Here is a 26,139-nt window from a genome sequence, read left to right on the forward strand (position 1 = left end):
GCGCGAATTTCGAATAGGGACTAAAACATTAATTTTAATTACCCATCCAGGATCCATGGTGCTGAAACCAAGTTTACGTGAACCGCTTCCAAGGAAATTTCGAATTGAACTGCGCGAACCAAAAGTCTGCAACAAACCATACATGTGGATCACTGGTACAAATAGCTAGACTTTCAATATATGGAAATAATGGAAATTCAGGGATAATGATACTGGAACTGGACCATTGTAACCGGTTGCACCGGGTGTTTAACGCCATCTGCTGAGTGGTAAGGACCACTCCCTAACGGACAAGTAAACCATGGATTTCGTAAAAAAAAAAATTATTTTAGGAACTCGGTCAATGAGATAAGTAACCTTAAAACAAAAGGGATCCCAGTTTGAAGTAACTGATGTCAACATCGCGAACGAAGAGGTTACTGAACTGCCAAAATGAAATTCAGATTTTGTTTCTTGCGTTCGCCGACTCTGGTCTGCAAGAACCGAATCAATGCGTCTTACACCTTCTTGAAGTGTTCGCACAAAAACGTTGCAGTAGACAGAAAACGGATTAAGCGAAAATTAATAACTCAAATCTTATTGGTTATACCGTGCGGTGAGGTGAGCGTAGTGGTGATATTTTCCGTAGGAAAAAAAATCAAACAAAAACTGAAGTCGTGAGGAAAAACTCCTTTTGCGAAAGCGCCAAGAGGTGATCGGTGAGTCGAAAGCAGACAGATAAAATCTTTTTAGCTTCTAACAGGTTTGCTTGAAATCAAGTCAAGCCTTTCTCCTCCGGCAAAGAACGGATCCGATGGAAACTAGCAGGTTTTATCTAATAATTAAAAAGGCCAGTTGCGCAGAATACACAAGCTACAACAGGTTTCGGAGAATGTGGTGTGTGCAAACTTGAACGATTCAAGCAGACGATCGGCAAGGGGAAGTTAAACTTGAAAATTGTTATTCCATTCTAACACAATCTTTAGCTAACATTTAACAAATAACCTTACCCAATTAGTATCCGTTTTGAGTTGTCTTGTTTTTCCAGCACGAACGTCACGAAATCGCCTGTGAAAAAGTGGGAAGCTTTGGAACACTTAAGGCGTTTCATTTATTGCCAGTTGAATCTCCAAGGTATGAATTTATTTTCACTAGTAAAAAAATGAATTAGTAACGTCGTTATTATTTATTAGAATGGCATTCAGCTGCATACTAGTCAGATGCTTATTGGTGATATTTAGTTCCGGTTTCCTAACGGTCAGCCTATCTAATCTTTGTTGGCAAATGCCCAACAGTCACATCTTTCATTCTCTGAAAAGAACAGGTTACATTTTACATTACATTTGTTTGAAAAATAATTGAACGACTATCTTCAACGATAAAGATTTATTTAACAGAAAATGAGGTTCATAATCGCAAAGGAAGAATGTTGGAGATCGTGGAAGCTTGACGATCGTATGGACTAATTAGCACTGGCGAGCTATTGGTTGTCACTATCTGGCGGCGACCAGTAACCCATTGACGAAAGTTGTCAAACATGCTCCAGTTCCAAAATTTTATCGCATCAGGCAAGCCAAAGGAACGTTCTTCTGCCATATCAGTACCAGCTGGAGGATTGAAACCACCTATACGACAAGTACAATTGAATTGATAATAACTGCAGCATTTAGTTATTGACTTACTCATTCGGTTGTACTCCTGGATTTCTTCGCCAGTGACACCATGGGTTCGCATGAAATCATCCGCTTCAGCAAAGTGATTTGATGAGGCGACAGGCTGTAACGGGGCGAAATATTGTGGTCGCCTAGGCTCGACGATGGGACCTAAACTAGCCATTTGAATGAAACACACTAGCAGAAGAACCTGGAACCAAGAAAACAAAATTATGATTAGATCAAGCACTTAGCAAGCTACCAAACAAAATATTTTATTACCAAAGAAGGATTCATTTTTCGAAATGCTGTAGAAGATTTCGATGCTTAGCCAGAGAATAGTCGAGTGGGACTGCAATGAATCTTGCTGGAACACAGGCTGTTTTATATCGCAAGCGCGAGGTCAATTTAACCTTAACCTTGCCTGGATAAAGGTCACTGAAAAGGCCATTAAATTCAACTGTTATTGAAATGCCACAACTTGTAAACATGTTTTGAAGAGCTGGCCATGAAAGCACTATTCCGCACAAATATTAAATTACCTAATATAATATGAAGATATACGTGTGGTACTTATTAAAGAATGAAATTATCCACGTTCTATACCAACACAGGTGATGCTTGCATCATGCGACGATGCTATCAGCGCTAACACGATGAACTCTAGGACTGTACACAACGAATTGCTTATCTAAGAAAATAAAGAATTAAAATGTTAACAGAAAATGACAACTGAACCACTAGAGCAAGAGTCCAGTTTGTGGTGGAATGTGATAACTGAGTTCCACGCGTTGAATATGCCGCTATACCGTACGGACCCAGACTAAATGTTAGTCGATATTATCAATTTCAACCACAGAGATCACTTAGTGAAAACATGAAATTTCAAAATTGGCTACGATTTATGGTTGTGGTGTGCTTCCCGTTCATGTGTTTCGGAGAGCGCATTCTCGTACTGCTTCCACTGGGCTCGAAAAGTCACAAGTTAGCAGTAATGCCTGTCGTGAAAGCATTGGCCCAAAAAGGCCACAATTTAACAATTATTTCCGGCTATAAATCTGCTACGAAAATAAACAACATCCGAGAAATCCAAATCACAAGTATCGACGAAATTCTGGAACGCGTCAAAGTGAACTGGTTTGAAACTCAAAAAGAAGACAGCCTGACTCAGTTAAAGACAATGATGATGTCTCTTCCTCCTACTATCAAATTCGGTTATGAGCTAATTATGACACACCCTGAATTTCAAACGATTCTACTGGAGCGCAACATTGACTTGGTGATCGTCGACGCTATTGTAAGCGAGCTTACATTCCCCATTATCGAACATCTTGGAGTGCCTTTTATCTTTCACTGTTCTTCGCTGGGTATTCCTTGGGCAGCAGCTGCCCTTGAAGCCATGGGGGCTGATTTGAATTACGCTGCTATTCCATTCCCAATGACAGGCTTTGATGACCGGATGACTTTCGGGCAACGTCTATTCAACATCCGAATGGCTGAGACGTTCCGTTCAATGAGACAATCTTACGCTTTCGATGTCTTGGATGCGTACGCGAAGAAAGACTTTCCTAACGCTAGTCCAACAGCTAACATTATGAAAAAGGCTAGTCTCGTTCTAGTCAACAGTCACGTCACAACCGACTGGCCTCGCTCAATACCCCCAACTGTGATCCCGATTGGAGCCGTTCACACAAGACCAGCCAAACAACTACCCCCGGTAATTTAAGCGAAAAAGATTCCAATTCCAGAGTAAAGATTAACTACATTTATAAGGGATAAACAGCAATTGAAACAAATTGCAGACGAAGCCAATGACGGTTTCATTGTGTTCACATTGGGATCTATGATAAAGGCAACTTCGATACCCTCCGTCACTCTTCAGACTTTTCTGAAAGTATTTTCTGAAATTCCACAAAGAGTTATTTGGAAATGGGAGGGGGAAGTTCCTGAGGACACACCACCTAATGTAGTGATGGCTGATTGGCTTCCACAACAAGATCTTCTTGGTAAATAATTTGTTTACCTCTATTTGTTTTAGGCAGGTATAAATAAAAATAATTACTTTATAGGGCATCCAAACGCCAAGCTGTTCATGACTCACGGTGGGATGTTAGGCATTCAGGAAGCGATTTATCACGCAGTGCCCTTAATCGGTTTTCCTTTTTGTAACGACCAAAATTCTAATATGGCCATGGCCATTAAACAGGGATTCGGATTGAAAATTGATTGGGATCGTATAGATGAAGACCTACTCTACAATACAATAATAACAATAATTAACGAACCCAGGTACACGCTAAAATCAGTATAAATATAGTTACCTTCAAACTTCCCAGCAAAAAAAAATATTTGCAGCTTCAGGAGAAACGCTTCAAGGTTATCCATGTTGATGCACGATCAGTTGGTGTCGGGCACTGACTTGGCCATCTACTGGATCGAACACGTTTTACGTCACGGCGGTACCAAACATTTGCAAGTGGCATCGAAAGACGTTTCATTCTATCAAAGATATCTCGTCGACATTGTTCTCTTTCTAGCTGGGATATCGGTTGGGATGATAATTTTCATTTACAGCGTGATCCGCTTTTTCGTTTGGAAATATGAACGTATTTTGCCTATGAAATTGAAAAGAAAACACCATTAGTTGCGTGCTTGCAAAATTGTGTAACTTGGAGCAAAACAACGTATACATTTTCTAAACAGAAAAACTTGAGTTTTGTTTAAACGCACCAAAAATTGGAGTTGCGGGGTCGTCGCACTTAAAACGATAACCCAAAATGGAAAAATCGTTGGATTTCAACACTGATAATGTACACCATATCTCGTTCCCTGGCTATCTGTCTATCGACTTTCCTTTCCAAATTCCGACCCTTCAATTTCAAAGTCCGTGACGTGATGTACAAATAATTTTATTTTCTTCTGCTTTTTCTTTAAGTGGGTAATTGTTTAAACGAACGAGTTTTGCATAAATGTGTGACGCACTTTGCATAAGCACGTAATGAAATTGGAAAGAAGTTTCTTATTATCAATTGTAAAAAAAAGAGGGTTTAAATTCAAGATTAAAGACAGGACGGATTATTGCAATTCGGAGAACAAACAATTTCAAGGCAAGTGAGATTTTAAAAAAAGGACAAACACCTCGCAATAAAGATAGGGGAGATTGGCTGTATCCTTGCAGTACTAAACTCACACAGTGCGGTCCAGGAAAAAACCTGATGAGCTCCCCCCTACTTAACCGTGATTTCATTGTTCGTTGTCCTAACGTAAAGGAAATATGAATGTTAGAAAGATTTAAAGCGTATTCATTTCCAGTGAATTACCTTTACGCACAAAATAAGCACACCGTTGAGTTAATGCAAACTCATTGTGATGATGCTTGAATTCTAATGGCTTAACGCAGAGATTGGAAATTGATAAGCCCATTACACAGGTGTTAACCTATTATGTGGCATAGATATCTCACGGCTTGTTTCTGAACGCACTACAAAAAAATGACTGCAGTGCTATTCCGAAGTCCAGAATCAGATGAGCCCGTTCGTCATCTGTTCCCAAAAACGTAAAATAGAATAACAGTTTCAATTACTGAATCCATCAAGATGAGAATAGGCGCATTGGTAGCATCAGTTTTACTGGGTTATTTCATCCAGACTTGTAGCAGTGCGAATATTGTGGTAATATACGCAGTGTGCTCCAAGAGTCATATGTTGGCCGTCATGCCTGCCGTCGAAGAACTGGCACTGAGGGGTCACCAGGTGACTGTCATTTCTCCGTTCAAAGGTATCGCGAAAGACGTCCACAATGGCCACGAAATAGTCTTGCCAGATATCGCCAAAATGATTGACGAAACTGAGGTAGACTGGTTCTCTATGCAAAAACAGGGAACGACGCAATTTTTGAGCATGATGACCTTCGTGAAAGCCATGTCTTTAAAAGCGTGTGACAGTATTTTCAGCCATCCTGAATTCCAAGAAATTGTCAAACAGCGACAAGTTGATTTATTCATCGTAGACGGCATGTTTCACGAATTCATTTACCCCGTTTTCGACCTAATCAAAGTGCCATTCGTAACTCACAGTTCATCTTCGGCTTTCCCCAACACATTGGCTGCCATGGGCGCACCATTAGATTACGCCTCCGTTCCGCTTCCCACAACAGATTTCAGTACTCCCATGACATTTACCCAACGACTGATGAACATTATCCCCACCGAAATTATGAACTTGATTGTTGAGTACTATATTAAAAACGATTTAAATGTTATCGTCAAAAACTATTTTCCCGGAGCACGAACCATAGATGAAGTGCAAGGAGAAGCTAGTATTTGCATCATTAACAGTCATCCGATGACTAATTGGCCGCGTTCGCTACCACCCGCCATGATCCCAGTAGGAGCACTACACACAAGGCCGGCCAAAACACTCCCACAGGTATGTGGCAAAACAGAAAGCCGTGAGCTGAAACGATTCTTATATTTACTAATTTTATAGGGATTAAAAGAGTTTGCTGATGCGGCAAAAGAAGGTTTAGTGGTATTCACATTAGGATCGGCCGTTCCCGTTTCATCGATGCCAAAGGAAACGCTTGCTTCTTTCATCAGAGTCTTTTCAAAACTTCCACAGCAAGTGATATGGAAATGGGAGGCTGAAATACCTTCAAATTTGCCGCCTAATATTAAGATGGTGAAATGGCTGCCACAACAGGATTTTCTTGGTATGCTGCTACTTTCTTTTGTTATTATTTTACGTCTCTTGTTTTCTTAACGTTCTAAAGTTTGACAATAGGACATCCGAACGCACGACTTTTCATTACACACGGTGGGCTGTTGGGTACTCAAGAAGCAGCATACCACGGAGTCCCAATGTTGGGCTTGCCATTTGGAAACGATCAAAGAGGAAATGTTGCTAAGGTTAAAAGCGAAGGATGGGGATGGCAACTAGACTGGGACAAAATCAATGACAGCGTCTTGGAAAAAACTCTAAATTACCTCATTCACGACCCAAGGTAAACTTTGCAATAATTTCCTTTTTTAAAATTAAACACGAAATTCAATAAACCGATTTCAGCGTCCGGGCAAATGCATCTCGAGTGTCACGTTTGATGCAAGATCAAATTATACCGGGAAAAGAAGTTGCCGTCTACTGGATAGAATACGTCATCCGTCACGGTGGAGCAAAACACCTCCAACTCTCATCCAAAAACATGCCATTTTATCAACGTTATCTGATTGACGTTGCCTTATTTCTCATTATTGTTGCTTTTGTCCTGTCGTACCTGTGCATCGCCATTATTCGCCTCATAGCCCGTCAATGGTTTTCAGGCAAGAGCTCGAAACATAAAATAAATTAAATTCTTTCTGTAACCGTTTAAAACGGTTGTGGCTAACGCTGTGCTAAGGATCTTATTAAAATTGAATAAAAAATTAATAAGGAAACTTGCTCTCACGTAACCTGATGTTTAAAAATTTTATCCACAAGAACACGCAAAAAATACCTGTTACATTAATGCTAGCAATGACTCACGGTGACAGATGACATGCTACATAAGACGTTATCGTTAGTTTTCAAAAACAATCATTTCCGGATTACATTTATTTAGCCAACATCCAGAAGAAGATTAAGAATGTAATGTTCCAGAAGTAACGATTGGGCGGCAATTTCGGCTTGTTAACGCAATAAGTTAAAGCCGCTGGCAAGGGTCACATTGTAACGTGCTATGTGATAACAGATATCGTATTGCGTAAACTACAGTGGGACTTTATGCTTCATCATTGTCATCTGTTATCGGTCAACCAAACGGGCGAGTAACAAGATCTACCATAAAAAACTGTACTTATAAATCGTCCCCAGTCTAATTCAACATTCTTACAGAGTCGGCTAAACACTCGTGTCTTTCATCAAGTATGAATGTATTTTTCTTTTTACTTTTGATTTTTAAAAATAACTTTACGTTACTGTCCCCTTTTAGCTTGTGACCACAATTATCGTTCGTTCAATACGTAACACGATGAAACTACAATTAATTACGTTGGTCGCGTTATCTGCTATAGCGATGGAAAGCTGCATGGGAGAGAGGATCGTTGTGCTATATCCAGTGGGATCCAAGAGTCATTTTTACGCCGTCATGCCCTTACTAGAGGAACTGGCTGAACGCGGACACAACGTAACAGTATTCTCGCCATTCAAGGGAATCACTAAAACAATAAAAGGCGCCACAGAAATATTTCTGGCATCGATAGCGCAGAAAATTGACGCATTCGACATCGATTGGTTCGCTATGCAAAAACAAGGATCAACACAAATTCTCTCAATGATACGCATCATGACCGACTTTTCCGTTTTCGCTTGCGAGGAAATGGTGACGAATCCGGAATTTCGAAACATCATTAAAAATCGTAACGTCGATTTGTTCATTGCCGACGCATACGGCAATGAATTCCTCTATCCAATCATAGATAACATTGGAATTCCATTTGTTGTTCACGGATCTTCGTCGCCTCTTCATATGGCGCTGGACGCGATGGGGGCGCCTAAAGAATACGCCTCAGTTCCTACCTTGACGCTGGATTTCGACAATCACATGAATTTCTTTCAGCGACTCGTCAATGTTGTGTCGGGAGAAGCGCTAAAATTCATGCGAGATATCTTTATTATAGCAAAATTGGACGTGATCGTTCAACGAGAGTTTCCAGGTGTTAAAACTATTCAAGAAGTTGAAGGAGATGTTAGCCTCTACATTTCCAACGCTCACCCAATCACCAATTGGCCGCGCTCTTTACCTCCGACAGTTTTGACTATTGGAGCGATTCACGCCAGGCCAGCCAAACAACTTCCTCCGGTACGCAAAAACATTTTTTATAATAACCCCGATGGAACATCACCTTATTTCAACTATAATTTAGAAATTCAAAGTCTTTGCCGACGAAGCTAAAGACGGTTTTATCGTCTTCACGCTGGGGTCTTTCGTCTCGGTGTCGTCCATGCCACAAGATCTGGTCGACACTTTTATGCGAGTCTTTTCTAAACTTCCTCAGCGCGTGATTTGGAAATGGGAGGCTGCTATTCCAGACAACATTCCGCCCAATATCATGATGGTCGATTGGCTACCCCAACAAGATCTCCTCGGTACAAAAAACAATTATGAGTCATAGAGAACTTATCTTATTCGATGTTGTTTTGACAAATTTTACACGATAGGACATCCGAATGCCCGGGTCTTTGTTACTCACGGTGGAATGCTCGGTACGCAAGAATCAATTTACCATGGCGTTCCATTGCTTGGTTTACCGTTCGGCAACGATCAACGAGCTAATGTAGCACGAGCTGTACGAGACGGTTGGGGCCTCAAACTTGACTGGGATAAAGTCAACGACCACGTGTTAGATGGAGCTATAAGACACCTCATCAATGATCCCAGGTATCAAAGACACGTTATGTCCAAGAATAAATTTCCATAACCTAATAAGTTTTCCCCCACCTTCTAAAAAAAAAAAAGCGTAAAAGCGAATGTAACGAAATGGTCACAGCTGATGCACGACGAAATAATGCCCGGTAAAGAAGTAGCTGCCTACTGGATCGAGTACGTTATCCGTCATGGAGGCACTAAACACCTTCAACTGGCCTCCAAAAATATGCCATTCTATCAACGTAACTTGATTGATGTGGCATTTTTTTTGGGAGTGATTGCAAGCCTCTTTCTTTTGATTGTTTTTATGCTTACTCGCACGTTACTACAGTGCTATCGGAAGCGCACATCTGAAAAACTAAAAAAAACATGAAATGTTTTACTTCAATAAAATAATTTTCAATTCAATGTGTTCTAGTTTTTCATTAACTACACATACAGATGGCGTAGGACTTATCTTAAACATTTTACATTTGAAAAAAAAAAGAAGAAAAAAAGTAAAACAAAAATACAAAATGATTCCGCCATAGCTGCACAACAGATGGCACCTGATTTGCGATCTATGACGTAAATGCCTGATGCCTCACTCAAGATGTTTAAGTGGCTGCCACAGCAGGATCTCCTTGGTATGCTGCTACTTTGTTTCGTTATCCTACATCTTTAGTTTTTTAAAGTTCTAAAATTTAACAATAAGACATCCGAACGCACGACTTTTCATTACACACGGTGGGCTGTTGGGTACTCAAGAAGCAGCATACCACGGAGTCCCAATGTTGGGCTTGCCATTTGGAAACGATAGAAGAGGAAATGTTGCTTAAATTAAAAGCGAAGGATGGGGATGGCAACTACACTGGGACCAAATCGACAGCATATTGGAATAAACTAAAAATTACCTAATCACGACCCAAGGTGAACATTGCAATGAATTCTATTTTTTTTCATTCAACATGAACAGAAATCAACCATTTTGATTTCAGTGTCCAAGCAAATGACTCTCGAGTATCACATTTGATGCAAGATCAAATTATATCGGGAAAAGAAGTTGAAAACACCTCCAATTCTCATGCAAAAACATGACATTTTATCAACGTTATCTGATTGACGTTGCCTTATTTCCCTTTATCGTTGCGTTTGTTCTTTCGTACCTGTTCATCGCCACCATTTGCCTCACAGCCCGTAAATGGTTATCAGGCAAGAGCTCGAAACATACAATAAACTGAATTCTCTTGTAAAACGGTTGTAGCTAACGCTGTGCTAAGGTTCTTATTTAAATTAAATAAAAAAATTAATAAGGAAACTTACATTCACGTTTTCCTGGTGTTGACCATTTTCCTTAATAAGAGCACACGCAAAAATAAAACACATTACATTAATGCTAGCAATGGTAACGGTCATAGGCGACAAGCTACATAAGGCGTTATCGTTAGTTTTCCAACATTATTTTCCAGATTATATTTATTTTTCAGCTTTCAGAGAAGAATAGGAACATAATGTTCGAAATGTAACGATTGAACAGAAATCTCGGCTTGTTAACCCAATTATTCAATGCAGCTAGCAAAGGTCCCCTTGTAACGTGCTATGTGATAACAGATATCATATTGCGTTTAAAATACAGTGGGACTTTATGCTTCATCATTGTTATCTATTTTTGGTCAACCAAACGGGCAAGTAACAAGATCCATCATAACCTGTACTTATAAATCGTCCCCAGTCTAATTCAAAATTCTTAAAGAACCAATCAAGTCAGCTAAACACTGGTGTCTTTCACTTTGGAAAGGCTCATCAAGTATGTATGTATTATTCTTTTTACTTTTGATTTTTTAAACAAATTTACGTTACTGTCCCCCTTTAGCTTGTCATCACAATTATCGTTAGTTCAATACGTAACACGATGAGACTTCAATTAATTACGTTGGTCGTGTTATCTGCTTTGGCGACGGAAAGCTGCATGGGAGAGAGGATCGTTGTGCTATATCCAGCGGGGGCCAAGAGCCATTTTTACGCCGTCATGCCGCTACTAGAGGAACTGGCAGAACGCGGGCACAACGTGACCGTATTCTCACCATACAAAGGAATCACAAAAACAATAAAAGACGCCACAGAAATATTTCTGGCATCGATAGCGCAGAAAGTTGACACAATCGACATCGATTGGTTTGGTATGCAAAAACAAGGATCAAAACAATTTTTCACAATGATGCGCATCATGACCGACCTTTCCGTTCTCGCTTGCGAGGGAACGGTGACAAATCCAGAATTTCAAAACGTCATTAAAAATCGTGACGTCGATTTGTTCATTGTTGACGCATTCGGGCATGAATTCATCTATCCAATCATACATAACATTGGAATTCCATTCGTCATTCACGGTTCTTCATCACCTCTTCAGACCACGCTGGACGCAATGGGAGCACCTAAAGAATACGCCTCAGTTCCTGCCATGCCGCTGGATTTCGACAATCACATGAATTTCTTTCAGCGATTCGTCAATGTTGTGTTGGGAGAAGCGCTGAAATTGATGCGAAATATTCTTATTATAGCAAAATTAGACGCGATCATTCAACGAGAGTTTCCAGGTGTTAAAACTATTAAAGAAGTTGAAGGAGAGGCCAGCCTCTACATTTCCAACGCCCACGCAATCACCAATTGGCCGCGCTCTTTACCTCCGACAGTCTTGACTATTGGAGCGATTCACGCCCGGCCGGCCAAACAACTTCCACCGGTACGCAAACATATTTTTTATAATAACCGCGATAGAACATCACCATATTTCAACTATAATTTAGAAATTCAAAGTCTTTGCCGACGAAGCTAAAGACGGTTTTATCGTCTTCACGCTGGGGTCTTTCGTCTCGGTGTCGTCCATGCCACAAGATCTGGTCGACATTTTTATGCGAGTCTTTTCTAAACTTCCCCAGCGAGTGATTTGGAAATGGGAGGCTGCTATTCCGGACAACATTCCGCCCAATATCATGATGGTCGATTGGCTACCCCAACAAGATCTCCTCGGTACAAAAAACAATAGCGTGACAAAGGGAACTATCTCATTCAATGATGTTTAAACAAATTTTACACGATAGGACATCCGAATGCCCGGGTCTTTATCACTCACGGTGGTATGCTCGGTACGCAAGAATCAATTTACCATGGCGTTCCATTGCTTGGTTTACCGTTTGGCAATGATCAACAAGCTAATGTAGCACGAGCTGTTCGAGACGGATGGGGCCTGAAACTTGACTGGAATGAAGTGGACGACCGCATCTTAGATGAAGCTATTAGACACCTCATCAATGACCCAAGGTATCAAAGACACTTCATGTCGAAGAACAAATTTCCATAACCTAATAAATTTGCCTCCTTCCTTAAAACAAAAAAAAAAAAACAAAAAAAAAAAGCGTAAAAGCGAATGTAACGAAATGGTCACAGCTGATGCACGACGAAATAATGCCCGGTAAAGAAGTAGCTGCCTACTGGATCGAGTACGTTATCCGTCATGGAGACACTAAACACCTTCAACTGGCCTCCAAAAATATGCCATTCTATCAACGTCATTTGATTGATGTGGCATTTTGTTTGGGTTCAATTGCAAGCCTCTTTATTTTGATTGTTTTCATGCTTACTCGTACGTTACTACAATGCTATCGGAAGCGCACATCTGAAAAACTAAAAAAAACATGAAATGTTTTACTTCAATAAAATAATTTTCAGTTCAATGTGTTCCAGGTTTTCATTAACTACACATACAGATGGCGTAGGCATTTACTTTAAAATTTAACTTGTGAAAAAAATAATAAGTAAAATAAAATGCTAAATGATTCCTCCATAGCTGCACAATAGATGGCATCTGATGCGCGACATGAATGTCTCACTCACAACTTGTTAAAAAATGATTTCACCATAACATTTCTTTGTAAAAACTCAAACTGTTTTGTCAGTTTTGGCTAATGCAATGTTGTCTACATTCTTTTTTATAAACCCTAGAGTTGACCAATTTCCCCGTTTAGACGATTACCCGTGATCCGATTAGGCAAGTTACCATCAGCAACGCTCTCTATTTTTTCAAGTGTTTTCTTTAATCAGTAAAAATCTAAGGGAGTATGAAAATGAAGCGATAGAACCTTATGTTTCATCACCTACACATTGACCGTTATAGAATAACATCGAAGCGATTTGATCATCAACTCTACAGGTAATGCTGGTTTGATGATCCGATCGTCTCGTTAATGTTGGCGTGAGTGTTGCAGATGTTGTCCTGACTTTAGAAGATCGCGGGTAATCTGTTTTTCTGGGGTAATATTGATCAATGCTGTGACGAGGATGACAAGAATGGAGTTATGGAAGCATTAGCCAAGAAAATTGTTAAATTCAATAAACAACATAAACAATTAAAAAAACAACGAAGCACATAGCTGAATTAATTAAAAATTGGGTATCATGCCATAAACTGGCAGTCAAATAAATTACAAAATCACAATTTCCCTTTGGTCAACACAGGTTACGCGGAAATTATTGCACGTTACAACATAAGGGTTAATTAAATTTATTAACCATTTGTACTACCGTTTGCAATAAAATTCTATTTACTGATTCAAGTGGAACCACGAAAGAGGATAATAATATTCCAGTTTTTTTTTTTCCAATTTCTACTCACGATTACACGCTTTAAAGGGTAAAAACCAAGTCAACAAAACCCAGGAGCAAGGGTGCTTAAGTAAAGCAAGTGAGACTCAAACCAACGGGAATGCGGTCGCGGTTTCAGTGAATTAGATTCATTAACTGACTGTAGTTTATAATAACTGCTCGTATTCGATACCGTTAAGGCATGCGAAAAAACGGTGTGTTTGGAAGCAGACCATTTTTTTTTTTTTTTTTTTAGAAACTATGTCCGGACTTCCCCGGATCGCCAGGGAATCCCCCACGACAGGCTGCAATATGGCACGACCCGTTTCGAACGGTCGCTTGGCGGGGATAAACGAAAACAAGAAAATAAAGTCCATGCTGGTGAACAAGCAAAGTGTTACCCTATGCGGGGCGTATGATAGAGGAGTAGGATAATTAGGATCCAGTGTAAAACAACAAATCCACGAAAAATGATGTAGAAATACAAGAAGGAACATCAGGAAATTATTAGAAAACTCAAATATTTTACAGTGTTTTCTTGTATCCAGTGATTGAAGGAATAAGGAAGGTAATATCAGAAAAAGTACTACGTCGTCACCGCTAGATGGATGCAGTATCAAAGCCAAGAAAAAAACAAAACAAAAGAAAATACTACTATTGTAGTTGGCATAAAAAGGGTCAGTTTCTAAAATGCCTAACGGAATTTTTACGATTTGCGAGACACCAGTTGAACGTCCTGGAAGAAAAATCTTGCAGTTGTTTGTGCTTCTTCGTCCACCTTCCCGGAGCAAGCCTTATTATCAAGGCGGCTAACAACTGGTTACAACATTCTTCGGCGCATAAAAGAGTCAAATTTATAGCCAGAACGGACAAAAATTCATCTGCCTCGAAGGAGAAACTTTTCGCGACCGGTTTTAATACTATTTAGAAATGCCAAAATGAGAGGACCAAGTTTTTCCCGTCTGCAAATTCAAAAATTAGACCGATCGAAAGTGAAGGCTCAAGATCTCTGTCACCTTACCAGTGTCCAGTTGGTTTCATTCACAGTCTGTCTCTACTATCGCTCCATAATGTCGAACTTGGGGGGGTGGGGCACTTCGCAGAAACACATTTAAAATGAAAAACCTGTCGAAAACATGGCTAGCGGCTCGAGCGAGATCTTTGTAGAAGGTGCGCCGTGGGGATGCAAATGGAAAGCTCAAAAAAATAAAATAGAAATTCTGAAGCTTTTTTTTTCTTTCTTCTTTTCATTTATCCGCAACGAATTTACAAAAAATCAGATTTAAACTATGTCTCATATTGCATGTAGCGATCCGATAGAAATTTTTCCAGCGATATTCTTCTCTTTAGTTTACGAACATGGCGATAAAATTACTATGTACAGCATGACGAGATTATGGGTTGAATGAAAAGATAATACTAAAAAAAAATGATAAAAGAAGGGTCATGCAGCTCTCGATAAAGTGATGCTCTTCTGTGAGGCGGAAGGAGCCAGAGCATCTCGGAGTCGTTCCCAAAAGACTCGCTGTTTGGACGGATCTAGATCCCATTCTAAATAGATCCGCGTCTTCATCAGAAATCGCAACGTCGGAGGCAGCTGGTTGAGCTTCAGTTTACCAACAACCACCAAGATGAGGCCGTTTCTCTTGTCTTCCAGCAGCGAATGCTGTGCGAGGTGCAATTCCCACAAACACCAATGAGATTGGATGAAATTCTCGCTAACGACGAGCACCACTTTGCGACTGGTGGCAATGCTCTGCATAATGCAATCGTTGAGGACGTTGCCGGCGGTAAAATCGCGTTCGTAAACGCAGAGTTTGTAGTGCGGAGGTGCGTTTTCCAACATGCCCACCATTCTTGCGACGAAAGCGTGATCCACGTTGCTATAGGAAACGAAGGCATCGTACTTGAAATTGCCTTCCAATTCCGCCATGGACGCTGAGCTCATCAAATTCGTTTGACTGAGCCTTTTGCGGAACATGTAATAACGAATCATCCAACGACTCCTGTAGATGGCATAAGCAGCCAATATCGAGAGGCATACGGTGGGAATCAGGACATAGAGAGCGATCACGTGCGGTCCCGCAATGAATGAATCATCGTCATCAATATCGTCATCGTCATCTGTGGATGCTTGCGTGTTATCGAGGCAATCATCGGGATCGAGTCTCACTAGAAAATTCGTTATGGGAAAGAAGCGCCATTTGTCTGGCGATGAACAGTGATCGGCTTTGATAAGTAGATTGCTCTCTTCTGTGTCTTCGTGGTAGAGCGCATAGCGACGTAAAGGTTCCAAATTACAATCGCAATCGATGGGGTTGCCTACCAAATCTACTTCAGAGAGATTGGCAATATCGGCCATCATAGCCTTTGATACGTGGGAGATTTGATTGTCGGCCAAATTGAGCACGTCCAGGTTAGGTGAGCTGGCGAATAGTTGCTTGTCCCAACCGCGGATACGATTCTTGAATAGGTCAACAATGACGAGACTAGTGGCGTCCGCAAAAGGATTGCGGCTTCCAAACGAAACAATTTGATTATCACGCAGGCTCAGGTATTTGAGACGAGGCGCACCGGCAAAAATGGCTTCCTGATCGGTGAAAGATAACTTGCACCGGTCCATGTTGAGATATTCAAGACTGCTTAAACCATCAAGGGTCATTCTACTGAAATTTTGTTTGCCAAAAGCGTTGCCATCCAAATGAAGGACTTTAAGTGAAGTAAGTGGCTGGAAGCAACCCTCCGACAATCGATATAACGAGTTGTTCTTCAAATTGAGTTCTTCCAATCGCGAGAGTCCGAGAAAGATCTCCCGGGTCACTTGACCTACTCGGTTAAAAGACAGATCCAAATATGTCAAATTGGACATGAAGGCAAAATTGCCATCTTGCAATTTCAGCTCGCCACCGCCATAGTCGTGTCCGGAGCCGGAGTTGCCGCTCAGGCTGAGCCACTTGAGTTGAGGAAGGATCATGACGGCAGGTGGGATATCTTCAAGACCATTCATGGCCAAGTTGAGTCGCATTAAAAGTGGCATCAGACTAAACGTGCCGTTCTCAATGGTGATAATGCCACAGGCGCTCAAGTCCAGGTCACGAATATGAGGCATCAGAGGGAAGATTTTCGGGCTGAGTCTGGGCAGTGTGTTCTTACTTAAATTGAGTTCTTCGACATCGGTGTGAGACAGCGCTTCCAACAGCGTTCGAGGCGGACTCCCAGCAAAGCGCAACTGCGACAAATCCACCGCTTTAAGTCCGCTTTCTCGCATCGTGTGGATCAAATAAATTAAATTATCTTCAGGCATTGTGTTCTCGCTGAGTATCAGCCGCTGAAGCTTCTTGAATGGCATAAAAGCCTCAGAACCGATGTATTTGAGATCACAATTACTCAAATCGAGCGTTTCAAGTGACGAATGGCGCATCGGTGCGAAATCAGCTGCATTCACTCGACTCAGCGTATTATCGCTTAGTGACAAGAATCGAAGGGCAGTCAGCGGGACTAGGGATGGGACGACATCAGACAGCGCTAAGAAACGGTTCTTCATGAGCCGCAGGGAGCGCAGACTGACCAGACCGCGGAAAGCGTCCGGCTGGATAGAGGCCAACCGATTCGACGAAATGCTCATGTTGACCAACTGGCTCAAATTGGCGAACGTTCCGTTTTCGATATTTGTGAGAAGGTTGCCATCCAACTGCAATTCCAATAAATCCGGATATCCAGCGAAATCCAACGGGCCGATGGTGGCAATTTCCGTGCCCGTGACTTTCAATCGCCGATTGTAAATGTTGATGGTACGCGGGACATGGAGGCATTCTTTGCCGACGCACACTGTCCATTCACGGGTCATTTTGCAAAAGCACGCACAATCGCCCGCTTCGTAGAGCATTCGAACATCGCTAGAATTGAGTGTATAATTGCGAACGGCGCTCGGCGTCGGCACTAGGCTACTGTTGACGAAATGGGATTCGACGGACGTCGAGAACGAGAGCAAAGGCAGCACTAACGCCACCAGCCGCAACGCGTAGGCGGTCGTAAGCCACAATTCCGCAGCGGATCGGACCACCATTGCGGCCTTTGTTGGGAACCCAGTACGAGCACCCTATTTTCCAACGCTAATTAACGACTATCCTTTTTTTTTTTTTTTTCCTTTTTCAAGAACCAGATACCAACTGCCTGAACGCAGTTTCAAAACAGCGATCGTCAAGCCATTGTGAATCCAAGGTTAGATCACGCGCGAGCGCCAGTCAACTGCACACGCCTTGAATAGTAATCGATGCGATGGTTGTCCGATACAAATAAAACACGCACACAGAAAAATAAAACAATCATGTGGGCGAGATGGCTTATAAAAAAGCAAACAGGGCGGAGGTAATAATCGTCACCAGATACACGGAGGCACACAAGTTGAGGAGCTAAAACAACGGAATTCTTTCCTTGAAGGGAATAATGTCAAGCCGAACAAAAAGCAATAGAAAGTTCGCACAAAATAAAAGACAGCATCTCCTTCTTTAAAAAGAATGAAGTGGCCAATAAAAGTTAAGTGCAAATCCAGCTGGATTTAACTGTTAAAAAGTTGCACAGCTGATTGTGAAAGTGGATGAAGAAGGTGACTCGGGTTTTATAGGTTTAACTAGGTGATTCGGCCGAAATGCAGGCCAATGACACGGGTTCACCTACGCATACATACACGTACAGTTAGTTCGGAGTTTTAGTTTACTTTCACACGAATAGAGAGAGAACTCTTTCGCTACGTTCGGTCGCTACAAGCAAAGCGAAACAACTAAGACAAAAAATAACACCGTTGAACAGGTATTAGGTAGTAAGCTCTAGTCCGAGACTCATGAGACCGCTAGACTGGCAACGCTGGAATTTTCACTTCCCCCCCAAGCTTTTACGGCGCCAACCATTCCCCAAATGATGGGACCAAGGGAAAACAAGTTTTCAGAGTTTTTATTTACCTTTCTGCCGTTCCCCCTGCAGGTGGGAAAAAAAAAAATGCGACGGAGAACAGAGCTAAAGGCTATTTCTTTCCGACAACAAAACAAACCCGACCGCCATTGTTTAAAAGAAAATAAAAGTATATTCTGCACTTGCATAGTACGATTTCTAACGGAACTATCAATATGAATCATGCCAAATCGATAAGAATCGTTCACCGAATCGATATCTAGTCGGTTAACCCCGTCATCAGTGAAAGGGCAAAACATTTCCATTTAGAATTTAACTCCATGGAATCCCCGCAAAAGGCGAATCCATTATTCCAAGCAAAGGCAATCATAAAGGACTTGGAGGCAAATGGCCAGTAACACACGTTTAGAAATTACTGTGCCGGTTAGAGGTGAACCGGCGGTCATTTGCGTGCAGACGAACATTACGTGTTATATAGGGCATGCAAGTGATTTACATGATGAGCCAACAAAAAAAAAAAATGCGAAACTTCTGCAGCTATGTAGCCGGGAAGAAAACAACAAGATTTTAGTCAAGATAAATTTCAAATGGTATTATTTCGTTCAGATGGGATTGATGCGAAAATTTTATAGCCAAACTGTTAAAAGTTTTATGGGCCGAAAGACCTTGGCCTTGAACCCAACATGCTTCCTATACCAAAATGGTCGATGGGCTACAAGTTTAAGGTCGACCGGTCTGAACTGTCTGCATAAACCAGAGACTCAAGAGACTCCCAAAATAATCTAAAAGCCTCTGGATACTTTAAAGAAGAAAATAAAAGAAGACATCAAACGATAGATTCAAAGACAGTGTGAGAAAAAAAAAATGCCGTCTAGGGAAATCGTATCCCATTTTTTTCAAAAACGAATTGCTGCTATTTACGCTTTTTCGATGAGGTTTTTCACAAAAATGTGCTCCCATTGGATTAGGTACAGAAAAAGCTTTTCAATAGACCAGAGGCAAATGTAAAAGGGGGAAACAAACAGAGGACCTTGACGACAAGGTGATCTTAACTGAATAGCTTAACCATGCCGTCGTTTGCATTGCTAAAAAATGGCGGGTAGTTTTTCCTACCTTTCAAGCAGGCAAAACAGGCGACTCTGGATGTGCTATGATTGAGTGCATCCAGACGAATTAGACGTAGATATTTTGCCAAATACCAAAGTTTCTCTAAAAAACGTTGAAATATTAAGTAAAGATTAATCATTTGTCTTTTTAATCAGGCTAAACTAAAGTTACTCCTACCAAATCAAGTAAGGGCTGCTTTAGTTGGCGCGGTCTCGACGTCCTTGGCCATCACAATTTCCTCCGTGGAATGCAGTTCATTGTTTATTCGTGCAAATTGCGCTTTAAATTTCTTTATGAAATCTCAGGTAGCATAACAAGAAAGGCAAATTCTCTTTGGCATTGACGTTATCATTGTTTCCAACTGTAAGAGTCTCAGGACACCACTTATTTCACAATCTGTGGCGTAGTTTAAGGCGGCTAAATGATGAACCGAAGACACAGGCAATCGCACACGTGTGGCGAACGCAAGCTGCCCATCACTTTGGATTTAGCCATCTAGCGGAATGCAGACGACAACGAAGTTTTTTTCTTCTCATTGGATTTTAGATAGCATCCTATTTAGGTAACGATTTTTAAATGCATTAAATGTAATTATTACTTTAAATAAAGAATCAAAATAGTTTAGATAAAATTATGTATAAATATCAAAATCGCTATGTAGCATCTAGTTATTGAAAATGGCGGGAGGTGTTTAGAAATCCATCCACTCACTTCTCCTTTGTCCAGTCTTGGCGTTTCATTGGTAGCTTGCCCTCCTATCACAAAATCACTTTCTGAAGTCACCTATCAGCAAATTTCCTGATGTATAGACGCCAAATTTGAAGTTCTGATATATCTTTTTTCCATTGCTTACCAACATTGTATTTTTAATGCCTCATTTAGGCAGGATTTCTGTGTCTTTTATGACAACAAATCAAAATGGTGCAAACTTCTGCAACTGAAGCTACCCAAGCATTGAACAGTTTTTGGCCAAAAGTTGCTGAAGATATCAAAATTCTGAATAATGTATTTTTCATTTCTACTTTCAAAACTTAAGGTATGTATCACTAATTCTGCTTTAATCCAATTAGAATGATTTCAAGCAACAAGAACTACCACTGGCCAGAATCAAGAAGATAATGAAATTGGATGATGATGTTAAAATGATAAGTGCAGAAGCCCCAGTTCTCTTCTCAAAGGCAGCTGAACTCTTCATCACAGAGTTAACACTACGTGCTTGGATTCATACAGAAGACAACAAGAGAAGAACACTTCAGAGAAATGACATTGCTATGGCCATTTCCAAATATGACCAGTTTGACTTCCTTATTGATATTGTTCCTAGAGATGAATTAAAACCCCAAAAGGCACGTGAGGAGACTCCTTCTAGACCTGCATCCAACATTCCTGACCAGGTTTGATTTCATTTTCTTTTTTATTGATTATTATTTTAGATTTTTTTTTTTTGGGTTGGAAGCAACAGCTGGTCAAATTCATACTCAAACTAAACAATATGTTTTCTCACTGTATTTACATTAGGTTCAATATTATCTTCAGCTTGCCCAGCAAAATCAACAAGCACTACAGCAATCCACCCAACAGCCACAGTCTGCATCTTTGGGTGGTAGTCAGCAACAAACTATTCAAATTGTTCAAGGTGGAGGTCAAATTCAAACTATAAGTGTCATGCCAGCAACACAGTTGGTTCAAACAACTCCACAGGCAGCAGCTGCTGCAAATCCCATATCCATTACAAATTCTCCTAGTGCTCCACAGCAACCTGCTCCACAGTTAGCACTTCAGGGATTAAATATTCAGCAACATCAACAACAGCAACATCAGCAGCAACAACAGCAGCAACAACAACAACAACAACAGCAACAACAGCAACAACAACAGCAGCAGCAGCAACAACAGCAAACACAGCAGCAACAACTTGGAGGAATCCAAATTGTGCAGCAAATTGTTGGTCCCAATGGGGAAATTCAGCAGATTCCTGTATGTAGCTGATTTTTTATGTTGTATATGTATATATTAACCAACCAACAACTTTTGCTTTATCTTTTTCAGCTTCAGTTGTCCGCGCAGCAACTACAAATGATTCGAATGCAACTTGGAGCGGCAGGAAATGGGCAACAAATCGTTTTGCAAGCTGCAGCCCCACAGCAGGGTCAACAGGAGTAGTATTATTAGTGAAAAGTTTTGGAACATTGCTTTTATAAAGTTTGATTTCTGAATGGTTTTGTACAAATTAATGGATTGAGCATCATTCAGGATGTGTTAGAAATGGGAAATACATGTTTTGAAGGCCAACTTTTTAAACCTTCTGTGCACTTATTATAGTTTCTTCACAGATAAAATTCAAATTGAAAACAAAGTTTTATTTCCAGTATGTTCATTTCACCCTGTACAACTGTAAACGTCAATATTAATGGCATCAGCACACAAGTATTATAAAACTGTGTTTAAATCCATAGATATGAATAAGCAAGCGATCAGGCAAAAACGTCGACGGCAGCATTGCCCCTTCGAATAACAACAATTGGGACACATCCCAAATTTTAATCAGTGTCGTTTGAATTCTATCGATACGAAACAAATTGCGTCCGAACGATTAGTTACTGTTATAATTGAAATCAAAATCGTCCGACACGTTCACCATGGGAACGTGAAGTTCATCAACAACGGGTTTGTTCTGTGGTTCACATAATCCCAATTCTTTGATTTTCCATTCCCAGTCCATACGTTGAACAGCATGCAGAGATTCTGCTTCATTGTGGTGACGTAACAACATGGACTCCTAAGCAATGAAAAAAAAAAAAAAAATACTATTAGCATGATGCATTAATAGGGTGAATATAAAACGGTGCAAAAACCTTGATTTTTTCCCATTTATCATCGACATCTTGGAGCCAGGAAAGAAATAGACGTCCATTATAACGCGATCGAGCATTGCGGTCTTTCTCTTCTTGCTCAGGAGTTAGAGCTGAATACACTTCTTGATCCTTCAACAACGTGCACACAGAGAATGGAAGCGATTGGTTGGCCAACGCACGAGCTGCTCGACCGTGGACTCGTAATATTTCTTGTTCTACGGATAAAACTAGCTTTTCTTTTTCAATCAAATGCTAGCGAAGAAATTAAACGTTAGATTTCAACAAGGAATAGCACACAAAAGAACATACCTGCATTCGTAACCGATATCTTTCTTTTTCTTGCTCTGCGAACAGATCCCGCATAGGTGGTGGTAGTGACGGGGGTGGGGAGACGACAGGGACCGACAGACGGGAAGCCGCATTACCAGCTATCACGTAAGTGCAGCGGTTCATCAGATAGTCTTTGAAACCCTGTGGTGGTTTAGGCTGAACAGGTAACAAATTTCGGTGGCGCCGTTCAATTTGTTTCCTGATGCTAAAATACATTTCATAACAATTGGTGAGCGGCAGCGGAGGCGTAACATTTTCTGGAGGCGGTTGGACTGCATTCGCCGTAGCAGCTACAACCGTTTCAACGGGTGGTTCGGGTTCACGAGGACGAAGTTTCCTCTTCCTCGGATGAACCTCCACAGGTGATTCTTCTGGTTTAGTTTCATCTGCTTTGACAACAGTTGCTGCTGGTTGCTGCTCATTATTTGTCATTTCACCTGGATCTAATAATTATGACACCCCAATTAGATAACACAGGAACTGAAATAGTACAAGGGGATAGTGAGTATTCAATCATACCTGGTGATGGGGCTTGATTAGTTGGATTTTGTGTGGGGCTTGATGTGGGGGACTGATTGGCACTATTTTGCCCTGATGTTGGAGTGGAATGGGCCGCAGTGGCAGCAGCTCTTTGTGAGCTTCTTGTGACTCTGCCACCATTTGAAGATGTACTACCACTCTTCTCTATGTCAATTGAATCTTTGACTTTATCATCACTCTTTTCACTTCCCCCATTACTACTCTCACTCTTTTCATCACTAGTGGAAACCACATAGGCTAATGATCCCCGGCCATTTCCACTTTTGGACCTACAAGACACATACACTATGTTAAAGGAATGCACAAGTTAAAGATGATAAGTTTTAGAAATATTACCTTATATTAGTGTCAACCTCATTTGAATTAGACAAAACTATTTTTAAAGGTGGTACTTTAGGTTCTTTCTTGTCATCATCACTGTCATTTGGGACACCATCAGCTTGTATGGTATTGGGACTCTTTCTGTCTTTACTCCTGATATTAGAACCAGCACGAGGTTTGGTTTCCTTCACATCATCTGATAAGAGAAAAAGGAGAAGTCTTTTATTAATGCTCAACAACCTGAAATTTTCTTTAACTAGTACCTTTTCTACGTTTCTTTTTTGTATCTTCATCTTCCTCTTCTCCTTCCAATGTTCTCTTTTGACTTGCTGGAATTTCAGATGTGGTTTCTGCTTCCTTAATTTCTTCTTTAACAGCCTCTTCACAATTTACAGATGAACCTGCTGTCACAACTTCACTCTCTGTGGACGGTTTTGCGTCTTTACTTTCTTCTGTTGTCACATTTACACTAGGTTCCATTTCGTCTCGACTGATCACATGAGTTTGCGAAGCAGAAAAACAATCTATGCCAAGAACAAAGATATTGGAAAAATTAAAAGCGTCTGCCGAGTACACCTAACAACCAATTAGTGCAATCACAGCGATAAATTACTAAAACCAATGTTTTAACACAATTTTTTCAATCTATTTTCTGAAAGGAACAAAGCCATTTTACTCGGCCAGCCACGCCATCTTTGTTAGGCTACAATATGCCCGAGGGCATAGAGGGCGCCAAGTTTGAATCATGTGTAACAACTACCTATAATCTATTACTATTTCTGAATATTCTAAACTCAAATTATAATTTAAACCGTGTTTTTACCTATCCTAATTCTTCTACTTGTAACAGTATCTTATATTTGACGAATGTCTTAATTAAGCTACGGAGAGACGTTAATGAATCTTGTTCAAATGCGCAGTTAGCATTGAATCTGTATAGATTAAGGTGATCACTGTAGAGATATTTCAGTTCGTTTGCCTCTACTGCTATATTAGAGATTTCTTGTAATATAGCTACTAGTGGAAAAATGATAATTATGTATGGCATTTTATATGTTTTGTCCTCAATTGGTTGGTATTTTGCTATTGAGCTTGTAAAATTTCTTAAGTTAATGGCTACTTGTAAAATAGCAAATAGTTATTAGCTGGCTTAAAGTACAGAATTAGATAAAAACCTACCCAACCGCAGATTACGTCGACTTTTGCTACTCTGTTTCTGGACTTTCCAGGAACTCTCGGTGGTGGGACAGTATGATCCACCTTCGGGTGAATTTTCATCTGTCATTCCTTCTTTTTGTTGATTGCTTTGTGCCAGTATTTGAATCACTTGAGGAGACCCTGCCAGATCTAATGCAGTCTTTTGTGAAGCTGTTTTTAAAGACGGATTTGCCCCATAACGCAAAAGGAGAGTTATCATGCTGGTATGGCCTAAAAAGTATGAGAAGATTACAAATAGTTAAGTATAACTATAAACATAATTAGATACCATTAACTGATGCATCATGGAGTGGGGTAACACCATCAAGCCCAGTGACATTCACTTTAGCTCCATTTTTTAACAATTCCCTGGCTACACTGACAAGACCACGATTCGCAGCTTCATGCAAAGGTGTCCAACCTAATAGAAAGAGTGATTGTAAATAATGGGATTGATGTATTTTGATGACAGAAAGACTCGTGTGTACCTGCATAGTCTTCGGTATTGACATCTGCACCTTCAGAAATCAGTGATTTGATTTTGTTAACATCCCCACGAATGGCAGCCACATGGAGTTGTGTTTCTCCCCTATCGTTTCTTCTATTAACAGACCGTTGACCTGAACATGGAGACTCAAAATTACTTTTCCCTTTCCTGGTAGGTGTAGCGTTCTCTTCAGAAGTCATCTGAAGCAATAAAGCCATTTGTTGTCTCTCTGTCAAAGGCTTCATGCTGCTGTTGGTGACAGGTGATTTATTCACAAAAGATGAATAGCTGTGATCCATTTCAGAATTTCCAATCAAGGATGTACCGCAATCGGGATAAATCAACACACTTTAATATGGTAACTTAAAAAATCAAATAACATTATATTTCAGTTGTTAAACTTGTTAAAATTCATAATACTAAATTCACAGGACACTTCACCCATTTCACTGTATAAAACAATATCTTGTTTTATCTTCCGTTCCTTCTCCATCCTGCTTTTCCCGCCGAAACCCTGTGAAGCCTCTGCCTACTAGCGATGTTACGCATACGCTCGGCCCCTTGCCCCGACTCCCCCGAGCCCCCGACGAGCTGTGATCGGGGCCACAAGTCATAGATGAGATGGTCTGACTCTATACGCTCGTCGTCACTTTTCGCGAATCTCGCTACCTCCGAAAGGGCTGCACCAAGCGGATTTTGACTGGGAAAGGATAGAGTTTTGCATTGTAGTGCAAAGGTTTCC

The 26,139-nt window shown here is 40.7% G+C and overlaps 7 protein-coding genes and 1 long non-coding RNA gene across 12 annotated transcripts; 5 read left to right on the plus strand and 3 right to left on the minus strand.

Moving 5' to 3' along the window:
• Nucleotides 1-1,927: 1,927 nt before the first annotated feature.
• LOC116929358 lies at nucleotides 1,928-19,986 on the minus strand. Of its 2 annotated transcripts, none has more exons than XR_004397818.2 (6): nucleotides 19,845-19,986; nucleotides 19,674-19,769; nucleotides 3,953-4,246; nucleotides 3,694-3,884; nucleotides 2,174-2,322; nucleotides 1,928-2,069 (listed from the first exon to the last, which is right to left on the minus strand). It is a non-coding gene; the product is annotated as an uncharacterized LOC116929358 (long non-coding RNA). The 2 variants fall into 2 exon arrangements; XR_004397816.2 differs by having other exon boundaries at nucleotides 2,174-2,629.
• LOC116929348 (UDP-glycosyltransferase UGT5) lies at nucleotides 2,509-4,339 on the plus strand. Its single transcript, XM_032936538.2, has 4 exons — nucleotides 2,509-3,348; nucleotides 3,415-3,637; nucleotides 3,701-3,920; nucleotides 3,987-4,339. Exons 1-4 carry the CDS (start codon nucleotides 2,509-2,511, stop codon nucleotides 4,273-4,275), a joined length of 1,572 nt encoding a protein of 523 aa, XP_032792429.2. The 3' UTR covers nucleotides 4,276-4,339.
• LOC116929349 (UDP-glycosyltransferase UGT5) lies at nucleotides 5,108-7,062 on the plus strand. Its single transcript, XM_032936539.2, has 4 exons — nucleotides 5,108-6,058; nucleotides 6,119-6,341; nucleotides 6,413-6,632; nucleotides 6,695-7,062. Exons 1-4 carry the CDS (start codon nucleotides 5,228-5,230, stop codon nucleotides 6,975-6,977), a joined length of 1,557 nt encoding a protein of 518 aa, XP_032792430.2. The 5' UTR covers nucleotides 5,108-5,227; the 3' UTR covers nucleotides 6,978-7,062.
• On the plus strand, nucleotides 7,394-9,440 carry LOC116929347 (UDP-glycosyltransferase UGT5). The gene is made up of 5 exons (XM_032936537.2): nucleotides 7,394-7,528; nucleotides 7,596-8,465; nucleotides 8,530-8,752; nucleotides 8,825-9,044; nucleotides 9,123-9,440. Exons 2-5 carry the CDS (start codon nucleotides 7,635-7,637, stop codon nucleotides 9,403-9,405), a joined length of 1,557 nt encoding a protein of 518 aa, XP_032792428.2. The 5' UTR covers nucleotides 7,394-7,528; nucleotides 7,596-7,634; the 3' UTR covers nucleotides 9,406-9,440.
• On the plus strand, nucleotides 10,669-12,745 carry LOC116929350 (UDP-glycosyltransferase UGT5). Of its 2 annotated transcripts, none has more exons than XM_032936541.2 (5): nucleotides 10,669-10,818; nucleotides 10,885-11,754; nucleotides 11,819-12,041; nucleotides 12,113-12,332; nucleotides 12,428-12,745. In XM_032936541.2, the coding sequence occupies exons 2-5, from the start codon at nucleotides 10,924-10,926 to the stop codon at nucleotides 12,708-12,710; spliced, it is 1,557 nt and encodes a 518-aa protein (XP_032792432.1). In that variant the 5' UTR covers nucleotides 10,669-10,818; nucleotides 10,885-10,923; the 3' UTR covers nucleotides 12,711-12,745. The 2 variants fall into 2 exon arrangements, with proteins under 2 accessions (XP_032792432.1, XP_032792433.1); XM_032936542.2 differs by having other exon boundaries at nucleotides 10,673-10,822.
• Nucleotides 13,306-18,443, minus strand: LOC116929344 (toll-like receptor 4). The gene has a single exon (XM_045177843.1). It carries the CDS (start codon nucleotides 17,716-17,718, stop codon nucleotides 15,097-15,099), a length of 2,622 nt encoding a protein of 873 aa, XP_045033778.1. The 5' UTR covers nucleotides 17,719-18,443; the 3' UTR covers nucleotides 13,306-15,096.
• A 110-nt stretch (nucleotides 19,987-20,096) lies between the features above and the next one.
• Nucleotides 20,097-21,959, plus strand: LOC116929353 (nuclear transcription factor Y subunit gamma). Of its 3 annotated transcripts, none has more exons than XM_032936549.2 (5): nucleotides 20,097-20,229; nucleotides 20,550-20,672; nucleotides 20,738-21,061; nucleotides 21,186-21,644; nucleotides 21,717-21,959. In XM_032936549.2, the coding sequence occupies exons 2-5, from the start codon at nucleotides 20,586-20,588 to the stop codon at nucleotides 21,828-21,830; spliced, it is 984 nt and encodes a 327-aa protein (XP_032792440.2). In that variant the 5' UTR covers nucleotides 20,097-20,229; nucleotides 20,550-20,585; the 3' UTR covers nucleotides 21,831-21,959. The 3 variants fall into 3 exon arrangements, with proteins under 3 accessions (XP_032792440.2, XP_032792439.2, XP_045033782.1); XM_032936548.2 differs by lacking the exon at nucleotides 20,097-20,229 and adding an exon at nucleotides 20,299-20,470; XM_045177847.1 differs by lacking the exon at nucleotides 20,097-20,229 and adding an exon at nucleotides 20,329-20,470 and having other exon boundaries at nucleotides 20,554-20,672.
• Nucleotides 21,960-22,006: 47 nt separating this feature from the next.
• On the minus strand, nucleotides 22,007-25,869 carry LOC116929345 (ankyrin repeat domain-containing protein 11). The gene is made up of 9 exons (XM_032936536.2): nucleotides 25,399-25,869; nucleotides 25,200-25,331; nucleotides 24,893-25,141; nucleotides 23,977-24,237; nucleotides 23,729-23,909; nucleotides 23,372-23,661; nucleotides 22,832-23,295; nucleotides 22,523-22,774; nucleotides 22,007-22,446 (listed from the first exon to the last, which is right to left on the minus strand). Exons 1-9 carry the CDS (start codon nucleotides 25,694-25,696, stop codon nucleotides 22,261-22,263), a joined length of 2,313 nt encoding a protein of 770 aa, XP_032792427.2. The 5' UTR covers nucleotides 25,697-25,869; the 3' UTR covers nucleotides 22,007-22,260.
• Nucleotides 25,870-26,139: the final 270 nt, after the last annotated feature.

Source organism: Daphnia magna, linkage group LG8 (genome assembly GCF_020631705.1).
Source record: "Daphnia magna isolate NIES linkage group LG8, ASM2063170v1.1, whole genome shotgun sequence".
Classification (NCBI taxonomy): Eukaryota; Metazoa; Arthropoda; class Branchiopoda; order Diplostraca; family Daphniidae; genus Daphnia; species Daphnia magna.